The sequence below is a fragment of the Euphorbia lathyris genome, chromosome 8 (assembly GCF_963576675.1).
Source record: "Euphorbia lathyris chromosome 8, ddEupLath1.1, whole genome shotgun sequence".
In the NCBI taxonomy this organism is placed as follows: domain Eukaryota; kingdom Viridiplantae; phylum Streptophyta; class Magnoliopsida; order Malpighiales; family Euphorbiaceae; genus Euphorbia; species Euphorbia lathyris.
This window is the reverse complement of record NC_088917.1, coordinates 69,094,916-69,121,811: the sequence shown is the minus strand read 5'-3', so window position 1 is coordinate 69,121,811 and position 26,896 is coordinate 69,094,916. Positions and strand designations below refer to the sequence as shown.

Genomic DNA, 26,896 nt, shown 5'->3' with positions numbered 1-26,896 from the left:
AATGGAATTTAACATGAATTTCACCTTGTGTGAAACTCAATAAACTATTCTGTTGAAAACAAAGCTAAATAATACAGAAATTAATCAAGCAAAGATCGAACACAAGGATTTGTTAACGAAGTTCGGCAGTTTTGAATTGCCTACGTCTCCAGGAGCGATGAGCGGTTTTCTTATTGATCGTGTAACCGAAAGATACAGTTTTCACATGTATTTATAATGCGAATACAAATTACCAAAATACCCCTGTACCATACCGCGGGGCTCTGCCCCCGCACCCCCGGCCCACTAATCCTAGCGTGTCAATGTCGTTCCAGGATGGGCTTATCCCGTTGTTCTGCTCGATGCGCTCCGCTAAAACATTAATATAAATTTTTCATCTTTTTGTCAAGTGAAACTTGAATTGCAACATATTCCCATTCAACTAATTCAATGATAAAAATGCAGAAAAAAATGAAAAAAAAAATGCAGAAAAAAAAATGCAGAAAAACGAAGAAAATTAATAAAAATGAGAAAACTCACCATCAGTTAAACTAGTTTATGCTTCTCATAGACTAATAATTTAATTTTATTGTATTTCTATCTCTAAAACATCCTTCTAATACTCCTTTATGAGAGTTCACTACTTCAGCAAGTCCTAAATAAAATAAAATAAATCACGATGGTAGATCAGGTTGACCGCTTAATCAAATTCCTTCAGGCTAGATCTCAATTTTAGAAGTACCATAGGCGTTGAAGCACTCTCTATTAGTGAATCTTGGATCTGTCACTGTATATGCCCAATCATATCTTCTACGAGGATGAGGCGAACAGCAGAGATGTATTTGTTCCTCCAAAACCAAAGGAATTCGACAAGGCGGCTCTTACCGGCATCTCCTTTGAAGCAGTCAGTGGGACAAACTTATCTTTGAATATGGGGTCTGGTTTTGTGAGATTCAGTGTCAATGGAGCAACTCCCTGAAAGATGGAGAACAAGTAGCAAAATGTTCAAATGGAAGCTAAAACATATGGATCAAAACGAGCGAATTCCCAATAAATTGGATCCATACATTCAAAAATCTTGTCTAAATCTAATAATAATATAGGCATAGAATACAATAATCTGACAGGAAAACACTATTTACATAGACAATCTGCTTGACACAATTATCATTTTTGTGTCATTTATATCATATATAATCGTATGCAATATATAGTTCACATAACAAGATTATAACACAATAACCCGTTTTGACACCCCTAAACGATCCTTCCATAATTTATACTATGTCATTGCTTTAGATCATCTTAATGAACCAACAAGATATAATAGCTTACAGTGTGTATGGCTAAAACTGAGAAAATTGCCTCAACAGCACCAGCTGCTCCCAGGAGATGGCCAACGGCACCCTGAATTAAATCACAGATACACAAATGCTAATTCTTCTTTGTAAAAGATGTATAGATTCACGTCATTTAATCAAGAAGCAACATCGAGAAATATTGTTCTTTACAGAAGAAATTTGCATTGATTAGCAACGGACAGAATATTATCCTTCTCCCAATATATACAAGGAAATGTCACAGTGCGGTGTTATATGGAACAATCGAAATGGCTTGAAAGTTGAAACATAAAACAAAAAAATAAAAACTAAAAAGATTGGAAATTCCTAATTTTTGCTAACACGACTATAATTTATTCCTTAATTAGAATAACCAGTGTTAACAACACAAACAAAATTAATATAATCTAAGAGGGATTTTAAAAACCATTAGACGGTGTAATGACACTTAATTATTTGCAGACCCATGCTTAAGCTGTGGCTAATTATGCATGTTATATTCAATAACCGTCAAATGGCAGTATAACTCTCTGATCAGCAACCTTGTAAAGCACATACAGTTCAGTCCCTTAAAGTTACCTTTGTGGACGACAATGCCAAAACACCTGATGTTGCATGTTCAGAGAATATGGTTTCAATTGCTCTGGCTTCTATAGCATCACCTAGAGGTGAAAATCAAACAAGAACAACATGTAGACAAGTTCAGCATATATATTCTCAAAAAACCAACTTTTACATTCAATAGAAGTGATGCGAAGGTTCACAACTTTACCCAAAGGTGTAGATGTAGCATGGGCATTTACATAATCTACTTGATTGGGATGAAGACCGGACTGCAAATAATCAAGAAGCAAGCATATTAAAACAATCTGAATATCGATTACAGAAGAATACACACTACTAGAAATAATGGTTAACAACAATTGTCATCTCCATCAGCAACGTACAAAAGATGGCCTTAATGGCTTAAACAATTGGCTTTCAAGATTTCATCTTCAAACCAGATCCAAGCAACTTAGGTGGAAATTAAATTTTCAACTGTTTCACAGGCACATGAACAATTAATTAAGGATGGACAAAAAAATCAAATCTACAAGTGGTGTCCTTGCCTGCTTTAAGGCACGTGTCATGGCCAAAACGGCTCCTCTTCCATCAGCATGTGGTTGAGTGATGTGATATGCATCACCTAGACAAGAGTTGTATCTTTGTAAATGAAACAATTAAACAGTGGCAGTAGCACACGCAGATTATCATTTCTGACAAATAACCTGACATCCCATAGCCCCGAACCTCTGCGTACACTTTGGCACCTCTTTCTCTTGCATGCTCAAGTTCCTTGACAGAATAAAGCCCAGAAAACAAAATCAGCTTCACGGTGGTACCAAGAACATATCAGGGTATTGTACTAAGGCATGTCTTGACTTACTTCTAATACAAGAACACCAGAACCTTCGCCTATCCTGTGCTCATAAAATAACTTAGATGGTAATGAAAGCAAAAGCAAAATATGTAACTAAACTTGTTACAAACAATGTGCTTACACAAATCCATCTCGATCACAGTCAAAAGGTCGTGAAGCTTCTAGAGGTGTTGAATTGAAATTTGTAGTCAAGGCCCTTGACCTGGGAATACAAAAAGGTCACCAACTTTTCAAGCAAATTAATGAAGACCAGTCCCGTTAGAAAGGAAGCTGAGCATAACTCAAAAAGATATTACGAAACGACAAACCACACGGATCATAATACAAAACTATTCACACTATGTTGTTACACTTGCTGAAGGATGTACAAGAAAATGAACCTTATATAATCCTTGGATTAAAAACTGTTTGTGTGCTGTCATAAAACATTAACAACTGTGGTTGAATCAGTTGTCAGAAGGGAGATGTGAAGACAAATTTTCTTTATGTTATACATATAATACTCTCAAATAAATCAAGAAGCCATTATTAGGTGAAAAATTAGTGCAAACTCCAGTAACTGAGCTTGTTGCAGTTTCTTGGCATCAATTAGAATGGCCAAATCAGACGATGGTTTTGAGAAGGAATATTTCGAGACCATTTTTTCCTTGAATTTATCCATATACAGTACACTCAAATAAATCAACAGACTTCGTCAAGTGAAAATAAAATGTGCTCCAGAAACCTCTATCTACACCATGTAATGTTACCCACCCTATTGAGTAAATCAAATCATTCTCTAGGAGTCTAATAGCAAAAATATATGCAAACCGTCTTAGTCACCCTTCATTTAGTTGGATGTTGATTCCTTTACTTTGTATTAATATTTACAGACGCTTCACAATTTAGCATCTTCAACGCCAAAAAATAGGCATCAAATAAAACAGTTAGGCTATTGTCAATGAACCATTCGAACCAAAAGCTTAAGCTATAGTTAAGGCCCAAAAATAGCTTTTATTATTATCTCTGACACACCCTCTCACGTGAATGCCCTCCGGGTTTGAAGCGTGCACAACACTGGTCCATCCTACCATGTGCTGAAATTCCATGAATAAATGAGGTTGTCCGGATTCCAACCCAGCTCGACCACTTGGTCTAGGAGGCTCTGATACTATACTATGTCAAGCAACCATTTGAACCAAAATCTTAAGCTAATAGTTAAGGCCCAAGAATAGTTTTTATTATTATCTCTAACACGACTAGTGCATTGCATAGCTTTGAGAATTCTTCCAAATTATAAAATGCTAGAGATTCGTCAACATCCTAGGATTCTACAAATCTGGAGTCAGCTGAGAAAAGATTATCAAGAATTTCTACTCTCAAACACATAATTTTTCTGAATTCCTAAGTAGAAGAAAGCACACAATACAACAGGTTCGAAGCAAGTATATTTCATTTGCAGTAATATGCAATCATTAATTAACCATCACAAGTCGAGGGATATGTCTACATTGAAACGTTGTTCTTTCACCAAATTTCACACAAATTAAAAGATCAGACTCCTAATTAGTAGTTCCCTTTCCAAGAAAACCTAATTTTATAAAAACAAAAAATACCTGCAAAATCCTGCTATTGATAAAGCATCTATGCTGGACTCTGTACCTCCAGCCACCATAATATCAGCATCTCCAAATTGAATCATTCTTGCAGCATCACCTATGGAATGTGTCCCAGTAGCACAAGCAGTTACAGCAGCATGGTTTGGTCCCTATATCCAAAAGAAGAGCCACAATATTGTATCATGTCTTCAGTAAATATAAACAAGAACGGCCTTGAGAAGATGAAAATAATTAGCGGTTAGAGAGATTGATAGTTTCTGGAATTGTAGCACATCACTACATCAAAGAGTTAATATTCATCAATAATCTGTCAAATGCCTTACTACATGTGAAGAGATAAAGCACCATTGTATGATTTTATTATTATCATAATACCACTCAGGGCTAAGAAGCATACCCTCACAAGTTCATCATGTCGTCAACAAAAGAACACTAGGTATGGTATAGACATCATGAAATACCTGGAATCCATATTTCATGCTCACATGACCAGCTGCCATGTTGATCAATATCCGGGGAATAAAAAATGGACTAAGCCGGCGAAGTCTCTGCATTAACAAAGTCTAGATATGTGAATAAGTGTTTCCACCAGCAGAGTTAGAAAACTGGGGGAAGTTATGTGTATGGCAACAAAGATTTTCTTAAAGGATGGAAACAAAATACAAATTTATTTAATTAAGGCTTTTTTCCCTTTCCTACATTGAAATAAAGGAGAACTACAAGCATACCTTTTCACAAATCATTTGTGATGCATTAAGTATATCAGTGATACTTCCAATTCCCCCACCAATAGAGACACCCTGGTATTCTTCATGTTAAAGAAAATATGCATCATCAAGGAATTGAAAAGTAGGCAAACTACTAAATTTTGACAGCAAACAACTAATTACTGTTTTCTCCTTCTGCTCCTGTTCAGTGGGTAGCCATTTTGCATCTTTTAGAGCTTCATCGGCAGCACATAGGGCATAGCCTATGAACCTTGAGATCGATCTATGGTCCTGAACAAGAGAAATTTCAGTGAAATAGATGCTAAAGATAGGAGGATGCAACATAATAGGAATATGAATCAGCAAAGCTTCCAGATATCTAACTGCTGCAGTAGAATTAAGAATGCACACACAGAATATGAAGATACGCATTATAGAACAGGCCAAAAACTGATTCAACTGATGAAATAAATATCATTGTATCAATCAATTTGGCTCATAAAAAAATTGATTATAGTATTAATTATCAGGATTATAACCTATTTGTGCTTCTTTCTCTATATCTTTAGTGATTTCTATCCAATATTCTAGTTTTGAATTCTTCGATACCGATCACAAGTTCAAAGTCCAACCAGTAAATATTGTCAAAATTCCGTACGGTTTACAGAGACAAATTTGTAGCATATCCAATTCGAATAGGATAAAGAAAAAAGAGCTAATGCTGCCATATAAAAAACCTTCGAATTAAGCCACAAATCCTCATTGAATTCACCATGGCCGGTTCCACAAGGTACGATTGCAGCAACTTTAGAGGTCAAGCTATCGAATGTATGCAATTGAGTTTCTCTATCAAAATTATCCATTTTGAGATCCTCTGGCGTTATCGCTCTGATTCCACAGTTGCCGTCTATCAATCTCTTCCATGTAATTTCCACTCCGCAGCCCAAAGGAGTTACCATGCCTAAACCTGAACACACAAGCACAGTGATAAGAAAACCCTAGAACAGGCATATGATAGCATATTCAGGAAAAAGAAGCATTGAGTTACCAGTGACAACGACTCTGCGAGGAGTGAAGGAAGGGGGAGGATCAAAGGGTTGAGAGTGAGAAGAGGAGAAGGATAAGTAGCGAACAAAATTAGAATGATAAGAGGATGATAATCTCCGCCAAGAAGAAGTGACTGCCATGGATAATTGTTGCTCTAACCTTCAAGATTGGTGCTACTGCTCAGGAGTAGAGAACTGGAGATAGAGAGCTGTGAATTCATAAACCCCCTTAAGATAAAGTAAATTAATTTTATAAAACCGCAAAACAAACATTTTTGTTCCAAAATGGCAAAACCCATATTATACTTACATTATTATTATTATTATTTTATTTTTTTTACAAAATCGGCATATTACTAGTACGTGGGGATTTGCATCCTCAAAAATTGCATCCATTAGCCAACTCAATATTCCGGAAGAAAAATAATCGGTAGCATTAGAATAGGTGTATCTAGCAATCAAATGAGCAGCCTCATTCGCTAAACGAGAGATTAATAAAATTTTAAAATTAGGATTAGAGCTAAGAATGAGCCTGCAATCATGTATCACTGAACCAAACTTGGAAAGATCCAACGATGTAGAGTGAATGTCATCCACTATCAACTTAGCATCCGTTTTAAACTCCACATGAGTAAAATATTGATTCTCCAACCAAAACATACTAGTATGTAGCATTAGACCTTAAAGGGCTTTCAAATCCTTTAACCATTGGATCAGACTTACATTTTTGTTCTTTTTTTTTTAAACAAAATGGACATATTACTAAACTATGCTTTTGCATCCTCAAAAATTACATCCATCAGCCAACTCGACAGTTCAGAAGAAAAATAATCGTTAGCATTAGAACGGGCTTACTTAGCATAAAATGAGCAACTTCATTCGCTAAACAAGAGATAAATAAAATTTTAAAATTAGGATTAGAGCTAATAATGACCCTGCAATCCTGTATCAGTGAATCAAACTTAGAAAGGTCCACCAATATAGAGTGAATGCCATCCACTACCAACTTGACATCCGTTTAAAACTCCACATGAGTAAAATATTGACTCGCCAACCAAAGCATACTAGTACGTACCGTTAGAGTTTCAAGGACTTCAGATCCTTTAACCCTCGGATCATACTGCTACTACAAAATAAGAAGGATCTCATCTCATTCCGCACTATAGCTCTGAGCCCGCACTGTTCCTCAGCCGTAAAGATGGCCGCATCCAAGTTGCATTTAATGGCATCATGAAGAGGCGGAAGCCACAGGGAGCTGTTGTTCAAGTCCCTACATACTTGCTCGAAGTCCGTTGAAAGGCTAGCTAGTCGCGATTGTTGAAACACCTTTCCACATAATTTTGATTTGACAAAATTGTTTAAGTATAAATTAGAATACATATTCTAAACACACTAAGTTTAAATGCGTTGATTTATTCTACTAATGTGCTTGTTCAATGTTGAGTATAAATGTTATAAGTCATAAGGATTGGAAGGCCCAAGCCCAATACGGAAGCCAAGGCCCAAGTCAAACAACTCAGTACACTCGGCCCGCGTATGTCAAGACGTTGTCGTTTTGGACAAAAACGCAACTCAGCAAACGGAAGGATCTAGAAGACCTTCAGGAACAACTTCACAATGAAGCTGCTGAGTAGTCTCGACAAAGCGTACAAGACAGCAGACCGGCAAAGGAAAACTTCCAGACAAAGTGTTTCCTCTTTTAGCAAAGTTCAGACGACACAGTATGCTGTCCAGTTGACTTTACCATAAAAGGAGAGACCATCTGCTGTGCTGACCGATGACAGAAGATACACGATTGTGATTGGCCAAGAGCTCTGTGCAAGTCAGGATGACAACGACACATAGCCGTTTCCCTCCAACGGTTATTTCGAAATTCGAAATGACCGAATGGCCAGACGTCTCTATAAATAGTGCCATCACAAGCTTCACAATACACAGAACTTGATCAAGCCATTACGCTGTCCAAATCTCTACAAGTTCTGCAAGCAAGAAGCAAAGCAAAATTCTTACACTACATTTTCATATCTGTGTAAAAGTCTAGAGTGATTGTTTTTCAATCATCTAAGGTGTTCTAGCAATTGTTGTTTAGGACAAAATCTTTATCATTTCTAGAAGTAGAAAGGAGAGGCTGAGTACTCGGTTTTAAGTACTCAGCAGAGAGATTAGGATTGAGTAGAAGTATAGAGGAAGGTACTCTTGTCATACTCAATTGCTGATATTGTAAAAGGTTTGAGGCTCTACCTTTAAAGAGCTCAGTAGAGGATTTGAAATCTCGGAAGTGTTCCGGGGACAGGACGTAGGCTTAGAAGAAGCCGAACCTGGATAAATCTGCTGAGTGAAGTATTTCTAAACCTTAACTCCTTATTTACACTGCTTGCTTAAAACAAACTAAAACTGACCAAGTAAAAGAGGTCAAGCTGAGTTGTGCGCTACCAACGAGAAGGTTCAGGAATAGACTCTAAGTGCTATTTCCTGATCTAAGCAACGAAGCTGTCCTAGTCACTAGTTGACTAAGCCAGTGTCTTGCTGAGTGCTAAGCGCCGCTGTTAGATAAACTTTTCTTAAAGAAAAGAAATCTGCCCAAATTATTTAAAAAAAAGGTAAAATAGTTCCTAACCCCCCCTTGGAACTATATTTGCAACCTTACAAGGGACCAACAAGTGGTATCAGAACTTAAAAGCTCATTACTAAAGGTCTAACAACCTTGAGTTGATCCATACCATGGGCGAAAACAGCACTCGGTTTCTCCCTGGAAACCAGACAACTCAGATATTACCTGAGGGGCTGTCCATTACCAGGCCTCCCCTATTCTTCGGGTCAAACTATACCTTTTGGAAGAATAGGATGAAAAACTTCATTCAAGCTACAAACATGAGTGCCTGGCTATCTATAGTCTAAGGCCCGTTTGTACCTGTGAAAGTTGTTGCTGGCCAGTCAGTTGTTAAAGCTGAGGTTGAATGGACAGAGGATGATCTTAAGAAGCTTCAAAACCATGCTTCGGCTATCAATATGCTTCACTGTGCGCTCGATGCTGCAGAATATAACAAAATCTCAGGTTGTGAGTCGGCACAAGAGATCTGGAAAAACCTGGAAGTCACCTACGAGGGAACAAACAAAGTAAAAGAATCCAAGGTGAATCAGCAGATGAGACTGTACGAGCTGTTCGAGATGAACAATGATGAGGGCATTTCAGACATGAACGCAAGGTTCACCAACATCATTAATGAGCTCAAGAGACTTGGGAAAATCTTCACTGAGGAAGAACAAGTCAAAAAGATACTCAGGAGTCTTCCAAAAGACTGGCAAGCAAAGAAGACAGCAGTTGAGGAAGCTCAGGATTTAACCACCTACAAATATGACGAACTCATCGGTTCATTGCTGACCCATGAGATATCCATGAAAAACTTTGAGGTGAAGGAAAAATCTGGTGACAAGAAGCAGAAGTCACTTGTCATGAAGGCTGACTCCACTGACGGGAGTTCAACTGATGATGAGGAGATGGCTATGTTCACAAGAAAGATGAAGAGGCTGTTCAGGAAGAACGACAAATATTCCAAAAAGCCTTACAAAAAGTTTGATAAGTATAAGGCTGACTCAAGCGACAGCAAATACAGAAAGGACAGCTCAAAGCCCATTACATGCTTTGAGTGCCACCAAGATGGCCATATTAAGTCAAACTGCCCCACGCTGAGGAAAGACAAGAAAAGTGGGAAGAAGGCAATGGTGGCTACTTGGAGTGACAGTGATGAATCTTCATCAACAGAAACTGAGGCCACCGAGTCAGCGAAGATATGCTTTATAGCTGACGAACTTGCTGAGCCATGCATTTCTGAGCATGCTGACCAATCTGATGAGTCAGATAATGAAGAGCAATCTAATGAGGTAAGTCTGAGATGTGCCGAGAAGTCAAAGATGTGGTATATTGACAGCGCATGCTCAAGGCATATGACGGGTGATGAAACTCAGTTCATCACGTTTGAACGTAAACGAGGAGGGAGTGTAAGTTTTGGAGACAACAAGAAGGGTAAGATAGTAGGCTCAGGAACCGTCGGAGGTAACCCTACTATTGAATCTATCTCCCTAGTCAGCGGACTCAAATATAACTTACTCAGCGTAGCTCAGCTATGTGACAATGGGAGAAAAGTTATATTTGATGCTACTGGATGTAAAATATACGAGGGTAAAACTAATGAGTTAATCTTAACTGCCCCTCGGATAGATAATGTCTTTATGCTAGACTTAGAGAAAAAGTTTTCAAAAACTGTGTGCTTAGTAACAAAGGAAGAAAATTCCTGGCTATGGCACAGGAGACTTGGTCATGTAAGCATGGACCTCCTGGCCAAATTAGCAAGAAAGCAATTGGTTGAGGGACTGCCTGAACTTAAATTCCAAAAAGATCAACTATGCCACGCTTGCCAAGCTGGAAAACAAACCAAACAATCTTTTTATAGTAAAAACATTGTCTCAACTAAACGTCCGTTAGAGTTACTACACTTGGATCTCTTTGGTATACGTGGGTGGAAGAAGATTTTCCTTGGTCATTGTAGATGACTTCTCTCGGTATACGTGGGTTATCTTGCTGACCAGCAAGGATGAGACCTTTGAGACATTTTCAAACTTGGTTAGAAAAATTGAAAATGAGAAAGACCTAAAATTAGCTCATATCCGTAGTGATAACGGCGGAGAATTCAAAAACCAAAAGTTTGTTGAATTCTGTGAAGCCAGCGGCATTGACCACAATTTCTCTGCTTCTAGAACGCCTCAGCAAAATGGGGTTGTTGAAAGGAAGAACAGAACTCTTGTTGAAATAGCAAGGACAATGCTGGATGAGCATAGGCTTCCAAAGTATTTTTGGGGAGAAGTTGTTAACACAGCATGTTATATTCTAAATAGCGCTCTAGTCAGACCTATACTTAAGAAAAGCCCTTATGAACTTTGGAAAGGACGAAAGCCCAATATTGGATACTTTCGTGCCTTTGGCTGTAGATGTTTTATTTTAAACACCAAAGATAGCTTAGCCAAATTTGATTCAAAAGCTGATGAGGCTATCTTTCTAGGCTACTCAACAAACAGCAAAGCATACAGAGTTTTTAATAAGAGAACCCAAGTATTAGAAGAATCTATACATGTGCAATTTGATGAAACTGACCCTGCAGGAAGATACCAGCCGCTGACAGAAGATGAACCAAACTCAGCACCTGCTGATCAAGAACCAGCTACTGAGTCCTTCATAAAATGGCTGACCAAGAGTAAGAGTGAACCTAAAATTACTTTCACTGACCCATCTACTTCTGTAGAGAATGTTGAAACACGAACAGCACAAGACATGAATCTACCCAAAGAAATAAGGATTCCAAGAGGGCACTCCGAAAGTGCAATCCTTGATTCTGCTGGGAATACCTTGATGACGAGGAATCAACTCAGGAAGTACCTCAGCAATGTTGCTTTCGTCTCAGTACAAGAACCGAAGAATTTCGCTGAAGCTGAGTACGATGAATTCTGGATGAACGCAATGCAAGAGGAGCTCGATCAATTTCGAAGAAATGATGTATGGGAGTTAGTGCCTCATCCAAAGAGTCAAAAGACCATCGGAACAAGATGGGTCTTCAGGAACAAGATGGACGAACAAGGAAACGTAGTCAGGAACAAAGCAAGGCTTGTAGCTCAGGGCTACAGTCAGCAAGAAGGTATAGACTACGGTGAGACCTTTGCCCCAGTGGCAAGGCTAGAGGCAATTAGAATACTGTGTGCATATGCATCTTACATGAACTTTAAATTATTCCAAATGGATGTCAAAAGTGCTTTTCTTAATGGAGTTATAAACGAGGAGGTTTATGTAAATCAACCTCCAGGTTTTGAGGACCCTAAGTTCTCAAACCATGTTTACAAACTCAAAAAGGCTCTGTACGGACTCAAGCAAGCACCACGTGCTTGGTATGAGAGGCTGACCAACTTCTTACTGACTAGAGGTTACGTCAGGGGTCAAGCTGATACAACCTTATTCATTAAGAGAAAGGGTAAAGATACCCTGCTGGCACAAATATATGTGGATGATATTATATTTGGTGCTACTAATGAATCTATGTGCAAGGAATTTAGCAAATAAATGCAGACTGAATTCGAAATGTCAATGATGGGAGAACTCAACTTCTTCCTCGGACTTCAAATTAAGCAAGGAAAGAATGGCATATTCATCAGTCAAGCCAAATATGCCAAGGAGATCTTAAAGAAATATGACTTGGAAAATTGCAAGCCAATATCCACTCCTATGGGCACTGACACTGTCCTTTGTGCTGATGAGAATGGTAAGTCAGTAGACAGCAAGTTATACCGAGGTATGATTGGCTCTTTACTTTACTTAACAGCAAGTAGACCGGACATTCAGTTCTCAGTATGCTATTGCGCTAGATATCAAGCTAACCCTAAGGAATCCCATTACATAGCCGTAAAAAGGATCCTTAGATATTTGCAAAGCTCAGTAAATGCAGGTTTGTGGTATCCAAATACTCATGACTTTACACTCATCGGATACACTGACGCTAACTATGGACGAGACAAGCTGGAAAGAAAAAGCACCTCTGGAGGATGCCAATTCCTAGGAAGCTGTCTTGTATCTTGGTTCAGCAAGAAGCAGGCGTCAGTAGCCCTGTCCACAACTGAAGCTGAGTACATTGCTGCTGGAAGCTGTGTTGCTCAAGTCCTTTGGATTAAGCAACAGCTTGAAGATTATGGTGTTCAAACAAAGACAATTGAAGTCAAATGCGACAACAAGAGTGCAATTGACCTCTCAAAGAACCCAATCCAGCACAGCAGGATGAAGCATGTCAGCATAAGACATCACTTCATCAGAGATCATGTACTCAAAGAAGAAATTAAGCTGACTTATGTGCCAACAGATGAGCAGCTGGCTGATATCTTGACAAAGCCTCTAGCACGAGAGCAATTTAGCATACTGAGAGAAGCAATTGGTATGTTTAATCCTCTTCAGTAAATTCCTGTGCTAAATGAATATTGAATGCTGAGTGAATTACATGCTGAATGATTTATTGTTTGCTGAGTATCTCATTGAAACTGACTGAATATACAATACTGAGTAAACTTGCACACTGAGTAAATTAGTTTAGAACTTGAACTTAAAACCATCCTTAAATAATGCACTGACCACTCAGAATATCAAACGCTTGACATTCTAATTACTGAGTGATTAATCCGTTAGCATAAATTCCAAGCACGCGTATAACCTAGGATGACGTATTCGCCGTAATGTGTCATAAATGCCAGGATCCCTGTCGGTACATGATCCCAAGGCAACTGACACATGGATTTGGTTAAGATCCACACCGTTCAACTCGTCTATAAATCATGGGCATTTCCCCATCTTTTACTCCTTACGCTCAACAAATCCTTAAGGCTACGAAATCACCCAAATTTCTCTCTCTCAAATACCTCTATTCTCTCCATCTTAGAAGCATGACTAAGCTATCCTTCAACGTCTCCGGTGCCGGCCAAAATAAGTCCAGCTCCGATGAACCTTCACGAAACCCTTCCACCTCTAGCAAGGGTAAAACTGATCAAAACTCTGAAAAAGAGAAAGCTGTGAAAATACGAACCTACTCCAAAGTCTTCGAAAGTGTTCTCGAATGGAAAGTTGAGCCCTCCAGATGGGTTTCTGAGCACTTCATCCAACATGAACAACCGTTTGCCGAATGGATTGCAAAGAACGAATGGATTGGGCTGTTCTCCGTCAGAGATGAAACGTATCCTGACCTGGTAAGGGAGTTTTACCACAATCTCATGGTTGCCAATGACTCCCCTGACTATCTAAGCGCTAAAGTAAAAGGAAAGACGATCTTCATCAACCCTCTGTACATAGGAAATCTCCTCCAACTTAAAACTGAGGGAGTGAGGCTGAGGAAGTCTGGAGATCAGGACAAGACCGACTACGTCCATACTTTCTGCAAACCTGAGGGTCACTCAGGCGAGATCTCAGCATCTTCAATGGGACAGCACCAAAAGATGGCTCACTACCTGCTGAGCTACTTCATTTACCCTAAGATAAACTGCACGACCCCAGCAACGAACTTTGAACAGTGCTTCATATGGCACATGCTGACGTACACCCCCATCAATATGCTGGTCTTCCTAGTTGCTGGGTTCCTACGCAGCACGGGTACAATGAGGTTGGGATCAATCATTACCAGGATCCTCATCGACCACAAGATTGACCTTGAAGGTGAGGAATCTTTCAGAGGAACCGAAATCACAGCTGCCTCGCCGAGGGCACTGAAATATGGGCAGCCTTTGAAGAAAGGAAAAGCTGCTGCTGCTGCTAGCCAAGCTGATCAGACTGAGGAGACTATAGCTGAGCCTAAGAAAGGGCGAAGAACTAAGGCCCCAGCTTCTCGCAAGAGAAAATCTGCTGAGACACCTAATGTTGTGTCTCCAGCAAAGAGGCAGAGGTCAGCTGGAAAGTCAGCTGAGAAGAGAAGCAGGCAAGATGAGTCTAACACTGAGGCAGCTGCTGAGCTCCCTCAGAAGAAGCAGAAGTCTTCAACACTAGCCCCTCTCGACGTCATACCGGCGGATTTTATTGTACCGGGTGATTCTCACTTCACTCAATGTCAAGGCACTGATGCTGAGGGAACTGAGGTCCAGTTAGATGACCACTTCATCTCCTAAGTTGAGGAAGAACTTGATGGAGATAATACTGAGGAAGAAGAAGAAGATGATGAAACCAGCGGTCAGAATGACGCTGAGGAGTCTGAAGAATATGCCAGCGAAATTGAAGCTGAGGACGCTGACCCTGGGTTAGCAGGTGGAGCTGTGCAGACTGACACTGAGTTGGCTGCGGGAGTTGAACAAGTTGAAGAGCAAGCTGACCAGATTCAGACTGAGCAAAAGGAACCTTCTCCTACTCACTCAATAGAACCTGCTCATCATACCACTCCACCACGTAGAAGGCGAAAACTGGTTAAGGCCAGTGAGGTAATAGTCAGTGACCCTCTTGTGCAACCACCATCCATTCCTGAACTTGTCCTCTCCAAGACAACAAAGGATCCTTCTACAGTCCAATTAAAATTTTTCAAATGGCCCTCAACTTCCTCTACTACAACGCCGTTGGAAAAACAAGCCTCTGTTTCTTCTCAACAGGAACATGCCGAGCATAACACTTCAACCACTTCTACAAGTCAGGTTGAACCAAGCACTGCCCATGCTGTTTCCTCAAGCATAATGCTGACTCCTCATCCCTCTGCCGTCAGCACAGACAGTGTTCGGGTTATGACTTCCATCATCAACAACCTCTCTGCTGATCAATCAAACTTACCTCCAACTCAAGTGCAGATTGAGCCAAGTCATCCAGTCACTGACCAGGGTACTCCTTTCACCCCACTTTCTTCTGGTCATACTGATGTACATCGGGATACCACTGACTCCGGCAAAAAGCTCATTGACTCAGTGCAAGCACTCATCCACGATCTTCAACATTCCGCTTCGCCTACTGTTGGTTCTTCAATTCCTGACGCAACTCAGCTCTCTCAAGTCACTCTACTTCTTAACGAAGTCAAGGGACTCAAGGATCTGCTGAATGTCGTCCTGTCATTACAAGCCCAGCAAGCTAAGCAGGATTCAATTGCTAAGTTGGTAGAGATACAGTTGTCAACAATTCAACATCTGAACTCACTCCATCAGCAAGTTCAGAAGTTGTCTGCTGTGAACACTGACTATGCCACTTCCTCAGAACTCAAGATGCTCTTTGCTCAGCTTCATACTGAGCAACTTAAGACAAATGAGCAAATGGTATCCTATAGTCAGTGCTCAGTCGAGCAACTTGGTGAGGCCATCCGGCTCCTTAATCTCAACAAGCAATAGATGGATACTGACTCGATGAAGCAAAATGAGTTGCTATCTCTTGCACGGCAATCCTTCACTCACATCCGTCATAACAATATCCAGCGTCATCATTATGACTCAGCACTCTTAAAAACCTTCCACCAAGTCTTTGCTGGTCTCACTAAAGCTCTCATTTGGCAAGCCAAAGCACAAGCCTTCAGTGTGAATATGCTCAGTGCTACTGATCTTCATATACCAGTCGAAGTATCCGCTGATGGCGTTGGCATTTTTGATGGGGTCAATGAAAGTGCTGACAAACTCAAAGAGCTTTCACAAGAACTGACTCGCGCTGTCTTAACCGATGCGTTTAAGCTCCCTGAAGTTGACAAAACGGGGGAGAAAGCGCAAGCTGCTAGAGCTCAGCATGAGCAACGTCAGTACAAGAGAAGTCAGTCACAGGGCAAGAAAAAGAAATAGTTAGGCTAGGTCTTAATTTTTGCAATATGTGCTATATGTGCTAATTTATTTCTTTTGCTGTGCAACTGCTGACTTCTATCAATATATCATACTTCCTTTTCTTATTCAAATACTGAGTTATGATATATGCTATTAAGTACTGAGTTATTATGTATCTTCGTTTATATCAGCTATGCTTAACACTTATAATATTTATTGACTAAATGATATGCTGATAACATGTTTGACATCATACTATGATCTTATGAAACATTCTGATAAAGAACTCATTGAACAATAATTTGCTCAGCGCGCTCTGTCACTATACATTACTTCCGCTGAATACTGAGTAAAATAGAATATGACCCATAAGCTGACCTATACCTGAAATCTGATCTTAGACTTATTCAGTTAAACCTTAGAATGTTTAGAATAAAACTAAGTCAGTAGTTCAGTCCTTACGGGGGAGTTCACTTAATTAAAAAGGTCAACTATCATGGGGGAGCTCATACTGAGTTCCTTGCTGAACAGTTTTGCCAACATCAAAATGGGGGAGTTTGTTGAAACACCTTTCCACATAATTTTGATTTGACAAAATTGTTTAAGTATAAATTAGAATACATATTCTAAACACACTAAGTTTAAATGCGTTGATTTATTCTACTAATGTGCTTGTTCAATGTTGAGTATAAATGTTATAAGTCATAAGGATTGGAAGGCCCAAGCCCAATACGAAAGCCAAGGCCCAAGTCAAACAACTCAGTACACTCGGCCCGCGTATGTCAAGACGTTGTCGTTTTGGACAAAAACGCAACTCAGCAAACGGAAGGATCTAGAAGACCTTCAGGAACAACTTCACAATGAAGCTGCTGAGTAGTCTCGACAAAGCGTACAAGACAGCAGACCGGCAAAGGAAAACTTCCAGACAAAGTGTTTCCTCTTTTAGCAAAGTTCAGACGACACAGTATGCTGTCCAGTTGACTTTACCATAAAAGGAGAGACCATCTGCTGTGCTGACCGAGGACAGAAGATACACGATTGTGATTGGCCAAAAGCTCTGTGCAAGTCAGGATGACAATGACACATAGCCGTTTTCCTCCAACGGTTATTTCGAAATTCGAAATGACCAAATGGCCAGACGTCTCTATAAATAGTGCCATCACAAGCTTCACAATACATAGAACTTGATCAAGCTATTACGCTGTCCAAATCTCTACAAGTTCTGCAAGCAAGAAGCAAAGCAAAATTCTTACACTACATTTTCATATCTGTGTAAAAGTCTAGAGTGATTGTTTTTCAATCATCTAAGGTGTTCTAGCAATTGTTGTTTAGGACAAAATCTTTATCATTTCTAGAAGTAGAAAGGAGAGGCTGAGTACTCGGTTTTAAGTACTCAGCGGAGAGATTAGGATTGAGTAGAAGTATAGAGGAAGGTACTCTTGTCATACTCAATTGCTGATATTGTAAAAGGTTTGAGGCTCTACCTTTAAAGAGCTCAGTAGAGGATTTGAAATCTCGAAAGTGTTCCGGGGACAGGACGTAGGCTTAGAAGAAGCCGAACCTGGATAAATCTGCTGAGTGAAGTATTTCTAAACCTTAAATCCTTATTTACACTACTTGCTTAAAACAAACTAAAACTGACCAAGTAAAAGAGGTCAAGCTGAGTTGTGCGCTACCAACGAGAAGGTTCAGGAATAGACTCTAAGTGCTATTTCCTGATCTAAGCAACGAAGCTGTCTTAGTCACTAGTTGACTAAGCCAGTGTCTTGCTGAGTGCTAAGCGCCGCTGTTAGATAAACTTTTCTTAAAGAAAAGAAATCTGCCCAAATTATTTAAAAAAAGGTAAAATAGTTCCTAACCCCCCCTTGGAACTATATTTGCAACCTTACAAGGGACCAACAAGTGGTATCAGAACTTAAAAGCTCATTACTAAAGGTCTAACAACCTTGAGTTGATCCATACCATGGGCGAAAACAGCACTCGGTTTCTCCCTGGAAACCAGACAACTCAGATATTACCTGAGGGGTTGTCCATTACCAGGCCTCCCCTATTCTTCGGGTCAAACTATACCTTTTGGAAGAATAGGATGAAAAACTTCATTCAAGCTACAAACATGAGTGCCTGGCTATCTATAGTCTAAGGCCCGTTTGTACCTGTGAAAGTTGTTGCTGGCCAGTCAGTTGTTAAAGCTGAGGTTGAATGGACAGAGGATGATCTTAAGAAGCTTCAAAACCATGCTTCGGCCATCATTCTACCTGCTCAGTTCCGTTGGCCGCCATTCTGCCTGCCATAAGACTCTTTTTCGATGCTCCCAAATAGCATGTAATCCGCAGCACAGTCTGACTCACATCTTTGGGGCTGCACTCGTTAATTCCTGTAGCACCCATCGATCGATCGACAAATCTCCAGGTTGTGGAATAGCCATCCCCGCCACAAGCTAAAGATCACCTGCAAAACAACAATCTGTGAATAAATATGTCTCTGTTTCGTCCCCGTCCATACAAACTGGGCACTTTACTGTAACAGGGACCCTCCTCTGAAGCAATCTGGACCGAGTTGGTATACAACCCGCACAAACTCTCCAGATAAACAACTTCAATTTTGGTGAAATCTCCATACTCTAAATTTTCCTCCACCCAGCATTAGTCGTTCTAGCATTCCCTAAGCCTGTTCCCACGTGATACCATGACTTCACACTATACATATCGTCCTTAGACTACTACCACATCCATTCATCGTCACAAGTTCTAAAGGTAAGATAATATCACAGATTGCTTTTACTTCTGACTCACTAAAGCATCCTTGGAGCCTATCCATGTCCCACTCTCTCCTCTCTTTAAGTAACAAGTCTGCAACCTTTAACTCACCAATCCCAGGGACCAAAAACGAATTTATACAAAATCCATCTAAATTAGGCACACACGAGTTCTCCCATACCCTAATTGACTTACCATCACCCACCTTCCACCTAACATCAGCCTTAGGATGTCCATGGCACTCCAAATACGTCTCCAAACCACACAGGATTATTGGCTAATTTGGAGAAAAGTAAGTCCTCATTTGGAAAATATCTAGCTTTGAATTTTAGAGCATAGGCTATTCGAAAGGAGAAAACAAGACATTATATGTTGATGTATGGATTAGATTACCGATTGATGGGAATATCCTTATCATCAATTGAAAGTAAAGACTCCTTCCACCCATTCAGACGTCATTGGATTCTTTCTTTTATTGTGGCAAAAACAACCTTCTTTGATCTCCCGATGATCGTGGGAAGACCCCAAATATTTAGGGAATTCCCTAATCTCGTTGACATTTAATACATAAGTTATTTGACCACGCTAAGGCAACGAAACCTCGTTAAAAAACATTTCTGATTTCTCAGAGTTAATCATTTGCCCTGAATCTTATTCACAAGCCTTCAAAAGATCCCTTATGATAGTAATTTCAAAAATAGTAGCTCTACCAAAAATTAATGAGTCATCAACAAAAAATAAGTGAGAGATACTAGCACTGTTTCTAGTTATCTTAACTCTGTGTAACTTTCCATCAACCTTTACTCTCATGATATTAGTAGATAGCCCTTCCGAATATATAAGAAACAAGTAGGGGGAAATAGGATTTCCTTGTCTCAATCATCCGGTTGGTTGTAACCACCCATTTGATTGGCCATTGATCACACAAGACATAAAAATAGTAAAAACACACATCATAAAGAGCTTAATTAAATTATCCGAAAATTTCATATGAATAAGCATCTTATATAAGAAAGACCATTCAACCCGATCATACGCCTTACTCATATCCAACTTGAGTGCGAAAGTCCACCTCTTACCTTTAATCCTATTTTTCATGCTAAACCTTCAAAGGATAGTTAGACTAAAAAAACTCATGTCCAACTAGATGCCCCAGATTCCTCTTGCTCCCTAGTACATTTATTTATCTCATCGAATAGTTGCTTCTTCGATGAAGGGCCTTTGCTGTAAGCATATACGGGTTTTCGATTCTAACTAGCTTTTGTATACTTTGTTTCAAAGCCACAATTGATTGTCCTTAACTTTAAAGGAGTTGCCCTAAGATTAGGACCATAATGCCACTTAGACTCCATGTCTTCCTCCTACTATTTATCACAATCCTCATGGACATGTCCCACAATTCCACACAAATATTTGGAGATTTTTTCATAGCTAAAAGTGATCCACACATTCATGTCACAACATATCCGAAGCTTCAATCCTCGCATGAGAGGGTTGGCTACATCGAGTATAACACAATCTCTTATGTAGTTCGCCCAATTATCAACACTGCTAGCATCCACCGTTACTACCTCTTCCACTTGGCTCGCCACCTTAATGATCATCTCCATGGTTCTGCAGTTTAACGGTACATCCCCCATACAGATCAAAATCCACAGAGATTCATATTGACTTGGGACAATTGTGCAACCCCTCCAATACTTGCAAGCATCACCAACCGAGGATCATAATGCAATGACGAACCTTTTAGTATTCGTTCTTTATCGTTAATAAATTGAAATTCAATTAGAAAAGACCATCCCCACAGTTAGTAACTTAAAACCCCTTATTCGTTTTCGAGATAAAGTTGAACGCATTCGCCATGGCTTGGATATTTAAGGGTTTCGAAGAAAGTAATCTCCCTACCAGTTTTTTCGAGGCATTTGTAGTAGTATCTTCACTATCCGCATCAATCACTATCTGTGTCTCTTCTTCGTCTATCATTTTCAGTCGTTTCCACATCCCTTCTAAATGTTCATTCATCTCTAACTAGTGTAAACAAAACACATCTATTCTTTGGGAATGAAACACCAAACGAGGATAGCCGGTGTCCTAACAACATTCTAGTCAAACACTAAAAAATATTTCATTTTCCTAACATTTTTTTTTTATCTTACCTAATATTTTAAAAAGCAAATATTTTCCCACAATCAATTGACTAAGATGCACTATTCCTGAAAATTAGGTGGATGAAGTTGTATATACCTATACAACTAATTGAATAAGATTTTCATACTAATAGCCACGTCATTCGGCATTTACATAGCTATTATCAAAAAAGAAAAAGAAAACCGCATAAAAAAAGAAAAAAGAAAAAGCAAAAGAAAAATTCAGACAAAGATTTTCAATTCCAGAAATTAATACAAAATAATCATAAAATCAAATCAAATCAAAATCTAAAATTAAAAACCAGTTACTGATCACTGTTGATGACGAGGAGATTCATGTAATTTCAGCTCAGATCACAGTTTCAGAAAACCCTAGATCCAACTTTCTCTCTCCTTCTTTCCCTTTCTATCTTCTTCGCGTCCTTCCAACCTCCTTCCTACATCACTCTACGTCAGCTCACCCGCCAGATCTGTAACATTATTGTATTACCCGGAGTATTAGACACCCAGATCTACCCCCACGCGCTCTTCAATCTGACGCCACGCACCGCTGATATGGTTGTCAACGGGAGGCCTTTGAAGAGAATGAAGAGGAGAGTCACCGCCGATCTATGTGACTTTTTAACCTTCCCTTCTGGCTTCGAATCGCCCCGTGGCCCTTTCCGATCTAACATCAAGGTGTTTTTGACGGAGCACGCGCTTTTCCCACCTCCATCTACGCTTTTCCCTCATCTGATGACTTGGCAGATCTCGTTTCGAGTCGGTGATATGACTGAAGGCCTTGATTCTACCCCGGCGGTGGTCTCTCTGGATATCGTGGAGGAGGATGTTGCTAAATCCAGATCCGTTTATTGCGACCACTGCCGAGTCGTAGGTGAGTTAACTCACTCCGAGTCAGCTAACCCGAGTTAAAATTAAAACAATATTTTTTTTTTATCATATGTCGGGAAAATGTGGGAATTGAATGAACGTAACGTAGCGATTTAACACTAAAGTTTTCACGCGTTTCACTATCAGGAATTGCTTGTTTATATAAAATACAAATGAAAATTGGAATCACCATAAAATAAATAAATTGGAATCATGGTTTCTCATCAATTTTTTTTTTATTTTGATTTTCAAAAAATGATTACGCTAATTTATAGGTTGGAGTGGGCATCCAGTATGCTGCAAACGTTACCATTTTATAATTAAGGCTGATGGTAATTCCATTGGTGGATATCATAAACCATGCACATGCTGTGGAGATGTTCTGCATGTCTCAGAATTGAGGTCAGAACCTTTGGTTATTACAAAAAGAAAAAAAAAATCAAATCTTTTTAGTATCAATAACATGGGACTAGCTTTGTGTTCCATTGTTCAATGATTCATCTCTGATTATTAGACTCTGGTTTCAATGCTATGAGCTTTGTTTATGCAAATGTGATCATGTATTGTTATCTTTCGACGATCAACGCATGTTTAGGTAGAGTCGACTTTTTAGGGGTTTGCATCTGTTCATCTTATACAATCTTCTAAACACTTTTTTTTCTTAATTTAAAAAAAAATCAGTTTAGCTATAGTTGTCCTCTAAATATTATAATATATTTAAGTTGGAGTACTTTTATTGGATCAAGTTATTGTTTAAAGATAATAAGATATGAAATGAAATATTTTTAGTCTGTTTTATGTTAGCAGAATTGAGTTTTGATGCCATATATTGATTTGGTTCTTTATGGAAGAGATTATGCTGCATGCTAATCTCTATCTTTTATAGATTTAGAGTTTTGGTTTTGTTTTCTGCATGGGTTCTGATGGACTATTTGAGCCTTGCATTTCAGATGTAAAACATGCAACCATGCAACAACCATGGATGATGTTGAAGACTGGGTGTATCACCAGTTAGAAGATACTTCGCATCTTTTACATGGTGTCGTACATGCAAATGGTTATGGTCACCTACTTAGGGTCAATGGCAGAGAAGGAGGCTCTAGAATCCTTTCTGGATGTCATATCATGGACTTTTGGGATCGATTATGCAAAACCCTTGTAGTCAGGTTAGGATTTTTATTATTGATCTTGTAGCATAAAATCTTTTAATGTTGATCAGATCATAATAGACAATAGGAACAATGACTTTTGAATTTCTAAAAGTTAATACGCTTTTACAATTTAGGGTGTTTTTTTTTTAAATGTCGTATTTAGTCCTCTCTTGTGAGTTTTATGCTAAATTCTACAAGTACTTAGATATTTTGAAGTACTTGAGCTTTGAATCAATATGTAACTAGAATATGATGGCTTTTTTCAATCGAACTTTAGATATTTTGAAGAACTTCTTCATTATTTATATTTGAAATTTGATAATAGAATATTCAGTTATTTAACAGTTTTGAAAATAAATAATAATTATTTTATGATTCAAGTAGCTAACCATCATACTTCATTTTAAAAAATGAGAACAAAGAATTCTCAAGAATAAGTGAAAATAATTTAATTTGTGATCTGGAGTAAGGAACTGGTAAATATTGTTTATTCTGATTTGTTTCAATTTGATATGCAATTGTGACCCACTATACATTTTGAATTTAATATGTTTGTTGCTTCTTATATCTACTGGATATTATTGTTGGTAATATTAGAATGAAACAAACATACGTGTCAAGTCTAGCTGTATGTGTATCTACTTTTTTATAGCCTAGTTAAATTATTAACTTTTCCAGCCTAATTGCATTTCCTGTTTTACGCAGAAAGGTCAGTGTAATGGATGTATCGAAGAAGTATGGATTGGAGTACAGACTTCTGCATGCCATCACCAAAGGCCATCCATGGTATGGCAACTGGGGTTACGAATTCGGTGCTGGTAGTTTTGCTATGACACTTGATACCTATAAGTCAGCTGTGGAAACACTCTCCAACATACCCTTGTCCATGTTCCTTTCTCAGGGGCGAAAACCACGCTGTCGATTGCAGGACATAATCGTGTTGTACCAATCTTTGTCGGACCATGAGCTTTTAAATATAAGGGATCTCTTCTGTTATTTGATTAGATTGATCCATGATGCTCACAAGTCTCCATCAAAGGTTGAAGATTCTACCAGTAAGAAACATCATACTTGCACGGTGATTTCATCCTCTTGGAATAAGAGTGATGTTGAACGTGTTGAAGATGCTATGCTTAGAGTTCTACGTGCAGTATCGGGATCAACCTGGGTAAGTTGGCGTGCTCTTAGAGGTGCTGTTTGCAAGGTGGCTTCTCCTGAGCTCCTTGACCATTGTCTTAAGGAACTTGGAGGGAAGGTAGCAGCTGATGGATTGACTGTCTGTACCCGTTGCAATCCCAATTCTGGTGCTTTTGAGTACAGGTCAGTAACACAAACACATTTTTAATGTTGCCCTATTAATTTTATAGGGAATGGAATACAATTGAAGTATCTGAAGATTATTTCAATTTACATTTTACTTTTGAAAAGTTTTAAATTTTACCAAATGATGTATATGGGGATAATTGTTTAAGACAACAAGTAATTTTGGAACACATAGAAGTTGAATTCAGGGTGCAATAGTTTGTAATACATGCCTTCATCTCAGATTGGGAGCATCTTGTTTCTTTCATATTTAGTTTCTGTATCTTATCATTTTAATTTGTTATAGGCTCGAGCCTGGTAATCCTCCTTCAAATGGTATCACAGTTGGCATTGGTTCTTCTCCTGTCATCAGTCCCTCTGAAGAAAGCCTCATGCTAGACCTGAAATTTCTTTATGAATGCCTACTGTACCCGAGGACTATTTTGAGTTACGGAACTGAAGCAACCAGGGAACATGCTATTAATTCATCTGAAAAGCTCCTTGACTGCAAGCAATTTGTGAAAGAGTATCCGGTCGAAAATGTTTCATCAAATACAAACGCATCGGTTATTTGCCTTTTATGCAATGTGGAAATTATGGATCAGATGGAAGAAATTGCACCCAGCAACCCAGTGGAATTAGTTATCATTCCTTCAAATGCTACTGTGTCCGACCTCAAGCTGGAAGTATCCAAAGCATTTCAAGAAGTGTATCTGATGTATAAAAGATTTCAAGCAGAAGAAATTGTTGGCTATAGTGGTGTTGATGATTCCACCCAGGTCAAACTCTTGTTGGGATCGACCGAATTCGTGGTAGTGAAGGGCAGGTGTCCCGGGAAAAGCAGCCTCAGCAAGTTCAGGATGGAGAGAGGAATGGAAAGATGGACTGTTGATTGCAGATGTGGTGCTAAAGATGACGACGGAGAAAGAATGTTGGCTTGTGATGTTTGCAATGTTTGGCAGCACACACGGTGTTCTGGCATCCCGGACTGGGATTCGGTTCCTGCAAAGTTCGTTTGTCATGGATGTATAGTCAAATCTAGTGCGTAGTGCAATGGCTGCAACATCTTGCGGAAAGAGTGGCAAATTTGTTTGATGTTCAGTGAAATTTTTTTATTTTGTAAATGTTTTCTGAGTTCTCCAGGCGTAAAATGAATTTGTAAATAACAGGCCTCCTATAATGTGCATCAATGCAGATGGTCTCTCTTTCCAATAAATTGCTCCATTGTTTTTTTTTAAGTAATAAATTTCTCCATTGTTAATAAGTTCCAAAAATGTAAAAAAAAAAAACTTGAACAGTTCTACAGATTATTTATTTATTTATTTTTCGTTTTTAAGGAAATCCATGATTTGGCAACTAATGTGTTTAAATTTAGATGTGAGATTCATTTGTTGCTTTGATAAATTTCAAATAAAATCAACATGCATGTCTGATTAAATTTGGAGTGGACCAAATGATGACTAGATAAGAAAAATGAGCATGTATGGTTAAAATTAAATTGGGCTAAACCTATAATTAGGTTTTAAGAATTGAACCTTGATCATTAAATAAAGGTGTTGCTATTTACTGCCCTCAAATTACTAGTTACCGTTTTCTATTGGAGAAATGTGAATGGCTAGGCAGTCACAGAAATCGCCTGGCCAATGGCCAGACGGTTTCAGTGATCGCCTACTAGAAAACTACCAAACAAGACGGAAAATTCCGTCATAGATCGTCTTTTTCGTCGCTAAATTATCTTACTGACGGAATTTGTAACAGATAGAAACCGTGACTATTTTGACGCAAATATGAACTTGATTTGGAATGTTTCAACCATGGGAAAAGCAAGCTGTGATCGATTTCTATGATTGGAACATCCCGAATCAAGCTCATATTTGCGTCAATCAAAATAACCACGGTTTCTATCCGTCACAAATTCCGTCATCAAGACAATTTACCGACAGAAATAGATGATCTGTGACGAAATATTCCATACTATTCGATAATTTTCTAGTAGTGCTAAGCGGTTTCTTTGATTGCCAGGCGGTTTCTGTGACCAGCTAGTGGAAATAGCGTATATTTTCACGAAAAATGTAGCTTGTCCAATTTCTCCGACTTGTAATCATCCATCTCCGGAGTTCTCGGGTTGAAACTCATCAATTATTTTCAGAATTTCAATTTTGATCGGAAAAGAGAAACCATTCACAGTTTTTTTTTAAAAATGTAAAGGACAAAATTGTCCAATAGGGGACCGTAACTAGTAATTTAGGAGAAGTAAATAGCAATTCATTTTAAATAATTTATTTAAGTGATC

The 26,896-nt window shown here is 38.9% G+C and overlaps 2 protein-coding genes across 2 annotated transcripts; one reads left to right on the top strand and one right to left on the bottom strand.

Annotated features, from left to right (window-relative positions):
• Positions 1–477: 477 nt before the first annotated feature.
• LOC136203475 (3-oxoacyl-[acyl-carrier-protein] synthase, mitochondrial) lies at positions 478–6,358 on the bottom strand. The gene is made up of 14 exons (XM_065994633.1): positions 6,093–6,358; positions 5,782–6,011; positions 5,228–5,335; positions 5,066–5,137; positions 4,799–4,885; positions 4,335–4,486; positions 2,861–2,941; positions 2,746–2,779; positions 2,588–2,654; positions 2,429–2,505; positions 2,092–2,152; positions 1,899–1,981; positions 1,315–1,386; positions 478–954 (listed from the first exon to the last, which is right to left on the bottom strand). Exons 1-14 carry the CDS (start codon positions 6,229–6,231, stop codon positions 790–792), a joined length of 1,428 nt encoding a protein of 475 aa, XP_065850705.1. The 5' UTR covers positions 6,232–6,358; the 3' UTR covers positions 478–789.
• Positions 6,359–21,437: 15,079 nt separating this feature from the next.
• Positions 21,438–25,944, top strand: LOC136202723 (PHD finger protein At1g33420-like). Its single transcript, XM_065993521.1, has 5 exons — positions 21,438–22,154; positions 22,426–22,552; positions 23,101–23,316; positions 24,007–24,621; positions 24,911–25,944. The coding sequence occupies exons 1-5, from the start codon at positions 21,836–21,838 to the stop codon at positions 25,650–25,652; spliced, it is 2,019 nt and encodes a 672-aa protein (XP_065849593.1). The 5' UTR covers positions 21,438–21,835; the 3' UTR covers positions 25,653–25,944.
• The last annotated feature ends 952 nt before the right edge of the window (positions 25,945–26,896 follow it).

What these genes read in the sequence shown, in the direction of transcription:
- LOC136203475 (XM_065994633.1), bottom strand. Translation starts at nt 6,231, where the DNA reads ATGGCAGTCACTTCTTCTTGGCGGAGATTATCATCCTCTTATCATTCT. An exon ending in TCGCAGAGTCGTTGTCACTG is followed by an intron (nt 6,012 to 6,092) that starts GTAACTCAATGC and finishes TTGTGTGTTCAG; the next exon opens with GTTTAGGCATGGTAACTCCT. An exon ending in CTGGTGTTCTTGTATTAGAA is followed by an intron (nt 2,655 to 2,745) that starts GTAAGTCAAGAC and finishes TATTCTGTCAAG; the next exon opens with GAACTTGAGCATGCAAGAGA.
- LOC136202723 (XM_065993521.1), top strand. Translation starts at nt 21,836, where the DNA reads ATGGTTGTCAACGGGAGGCCTTTGAAGAGAATGAAGAGGAGAGTCACC. An exon ending in CGACCACTGCCGAGTCGTAG is followed by an intron (nt 22,155 to 22,425) that starts GTGAGTTAACTC and finishes GCTAATTTATAG; the next exon opens with GTTGGAGTGGGCATCCAGTA. An exon ending in CTGCATGTCTCAGAATTGAG is followed by an intron (nt 22,553 to 23,100) that starts GTCAGAACCTTT and finishes CTTGCATTTCAG; the next exon opens with ATGTAAAACATGCAACCATG.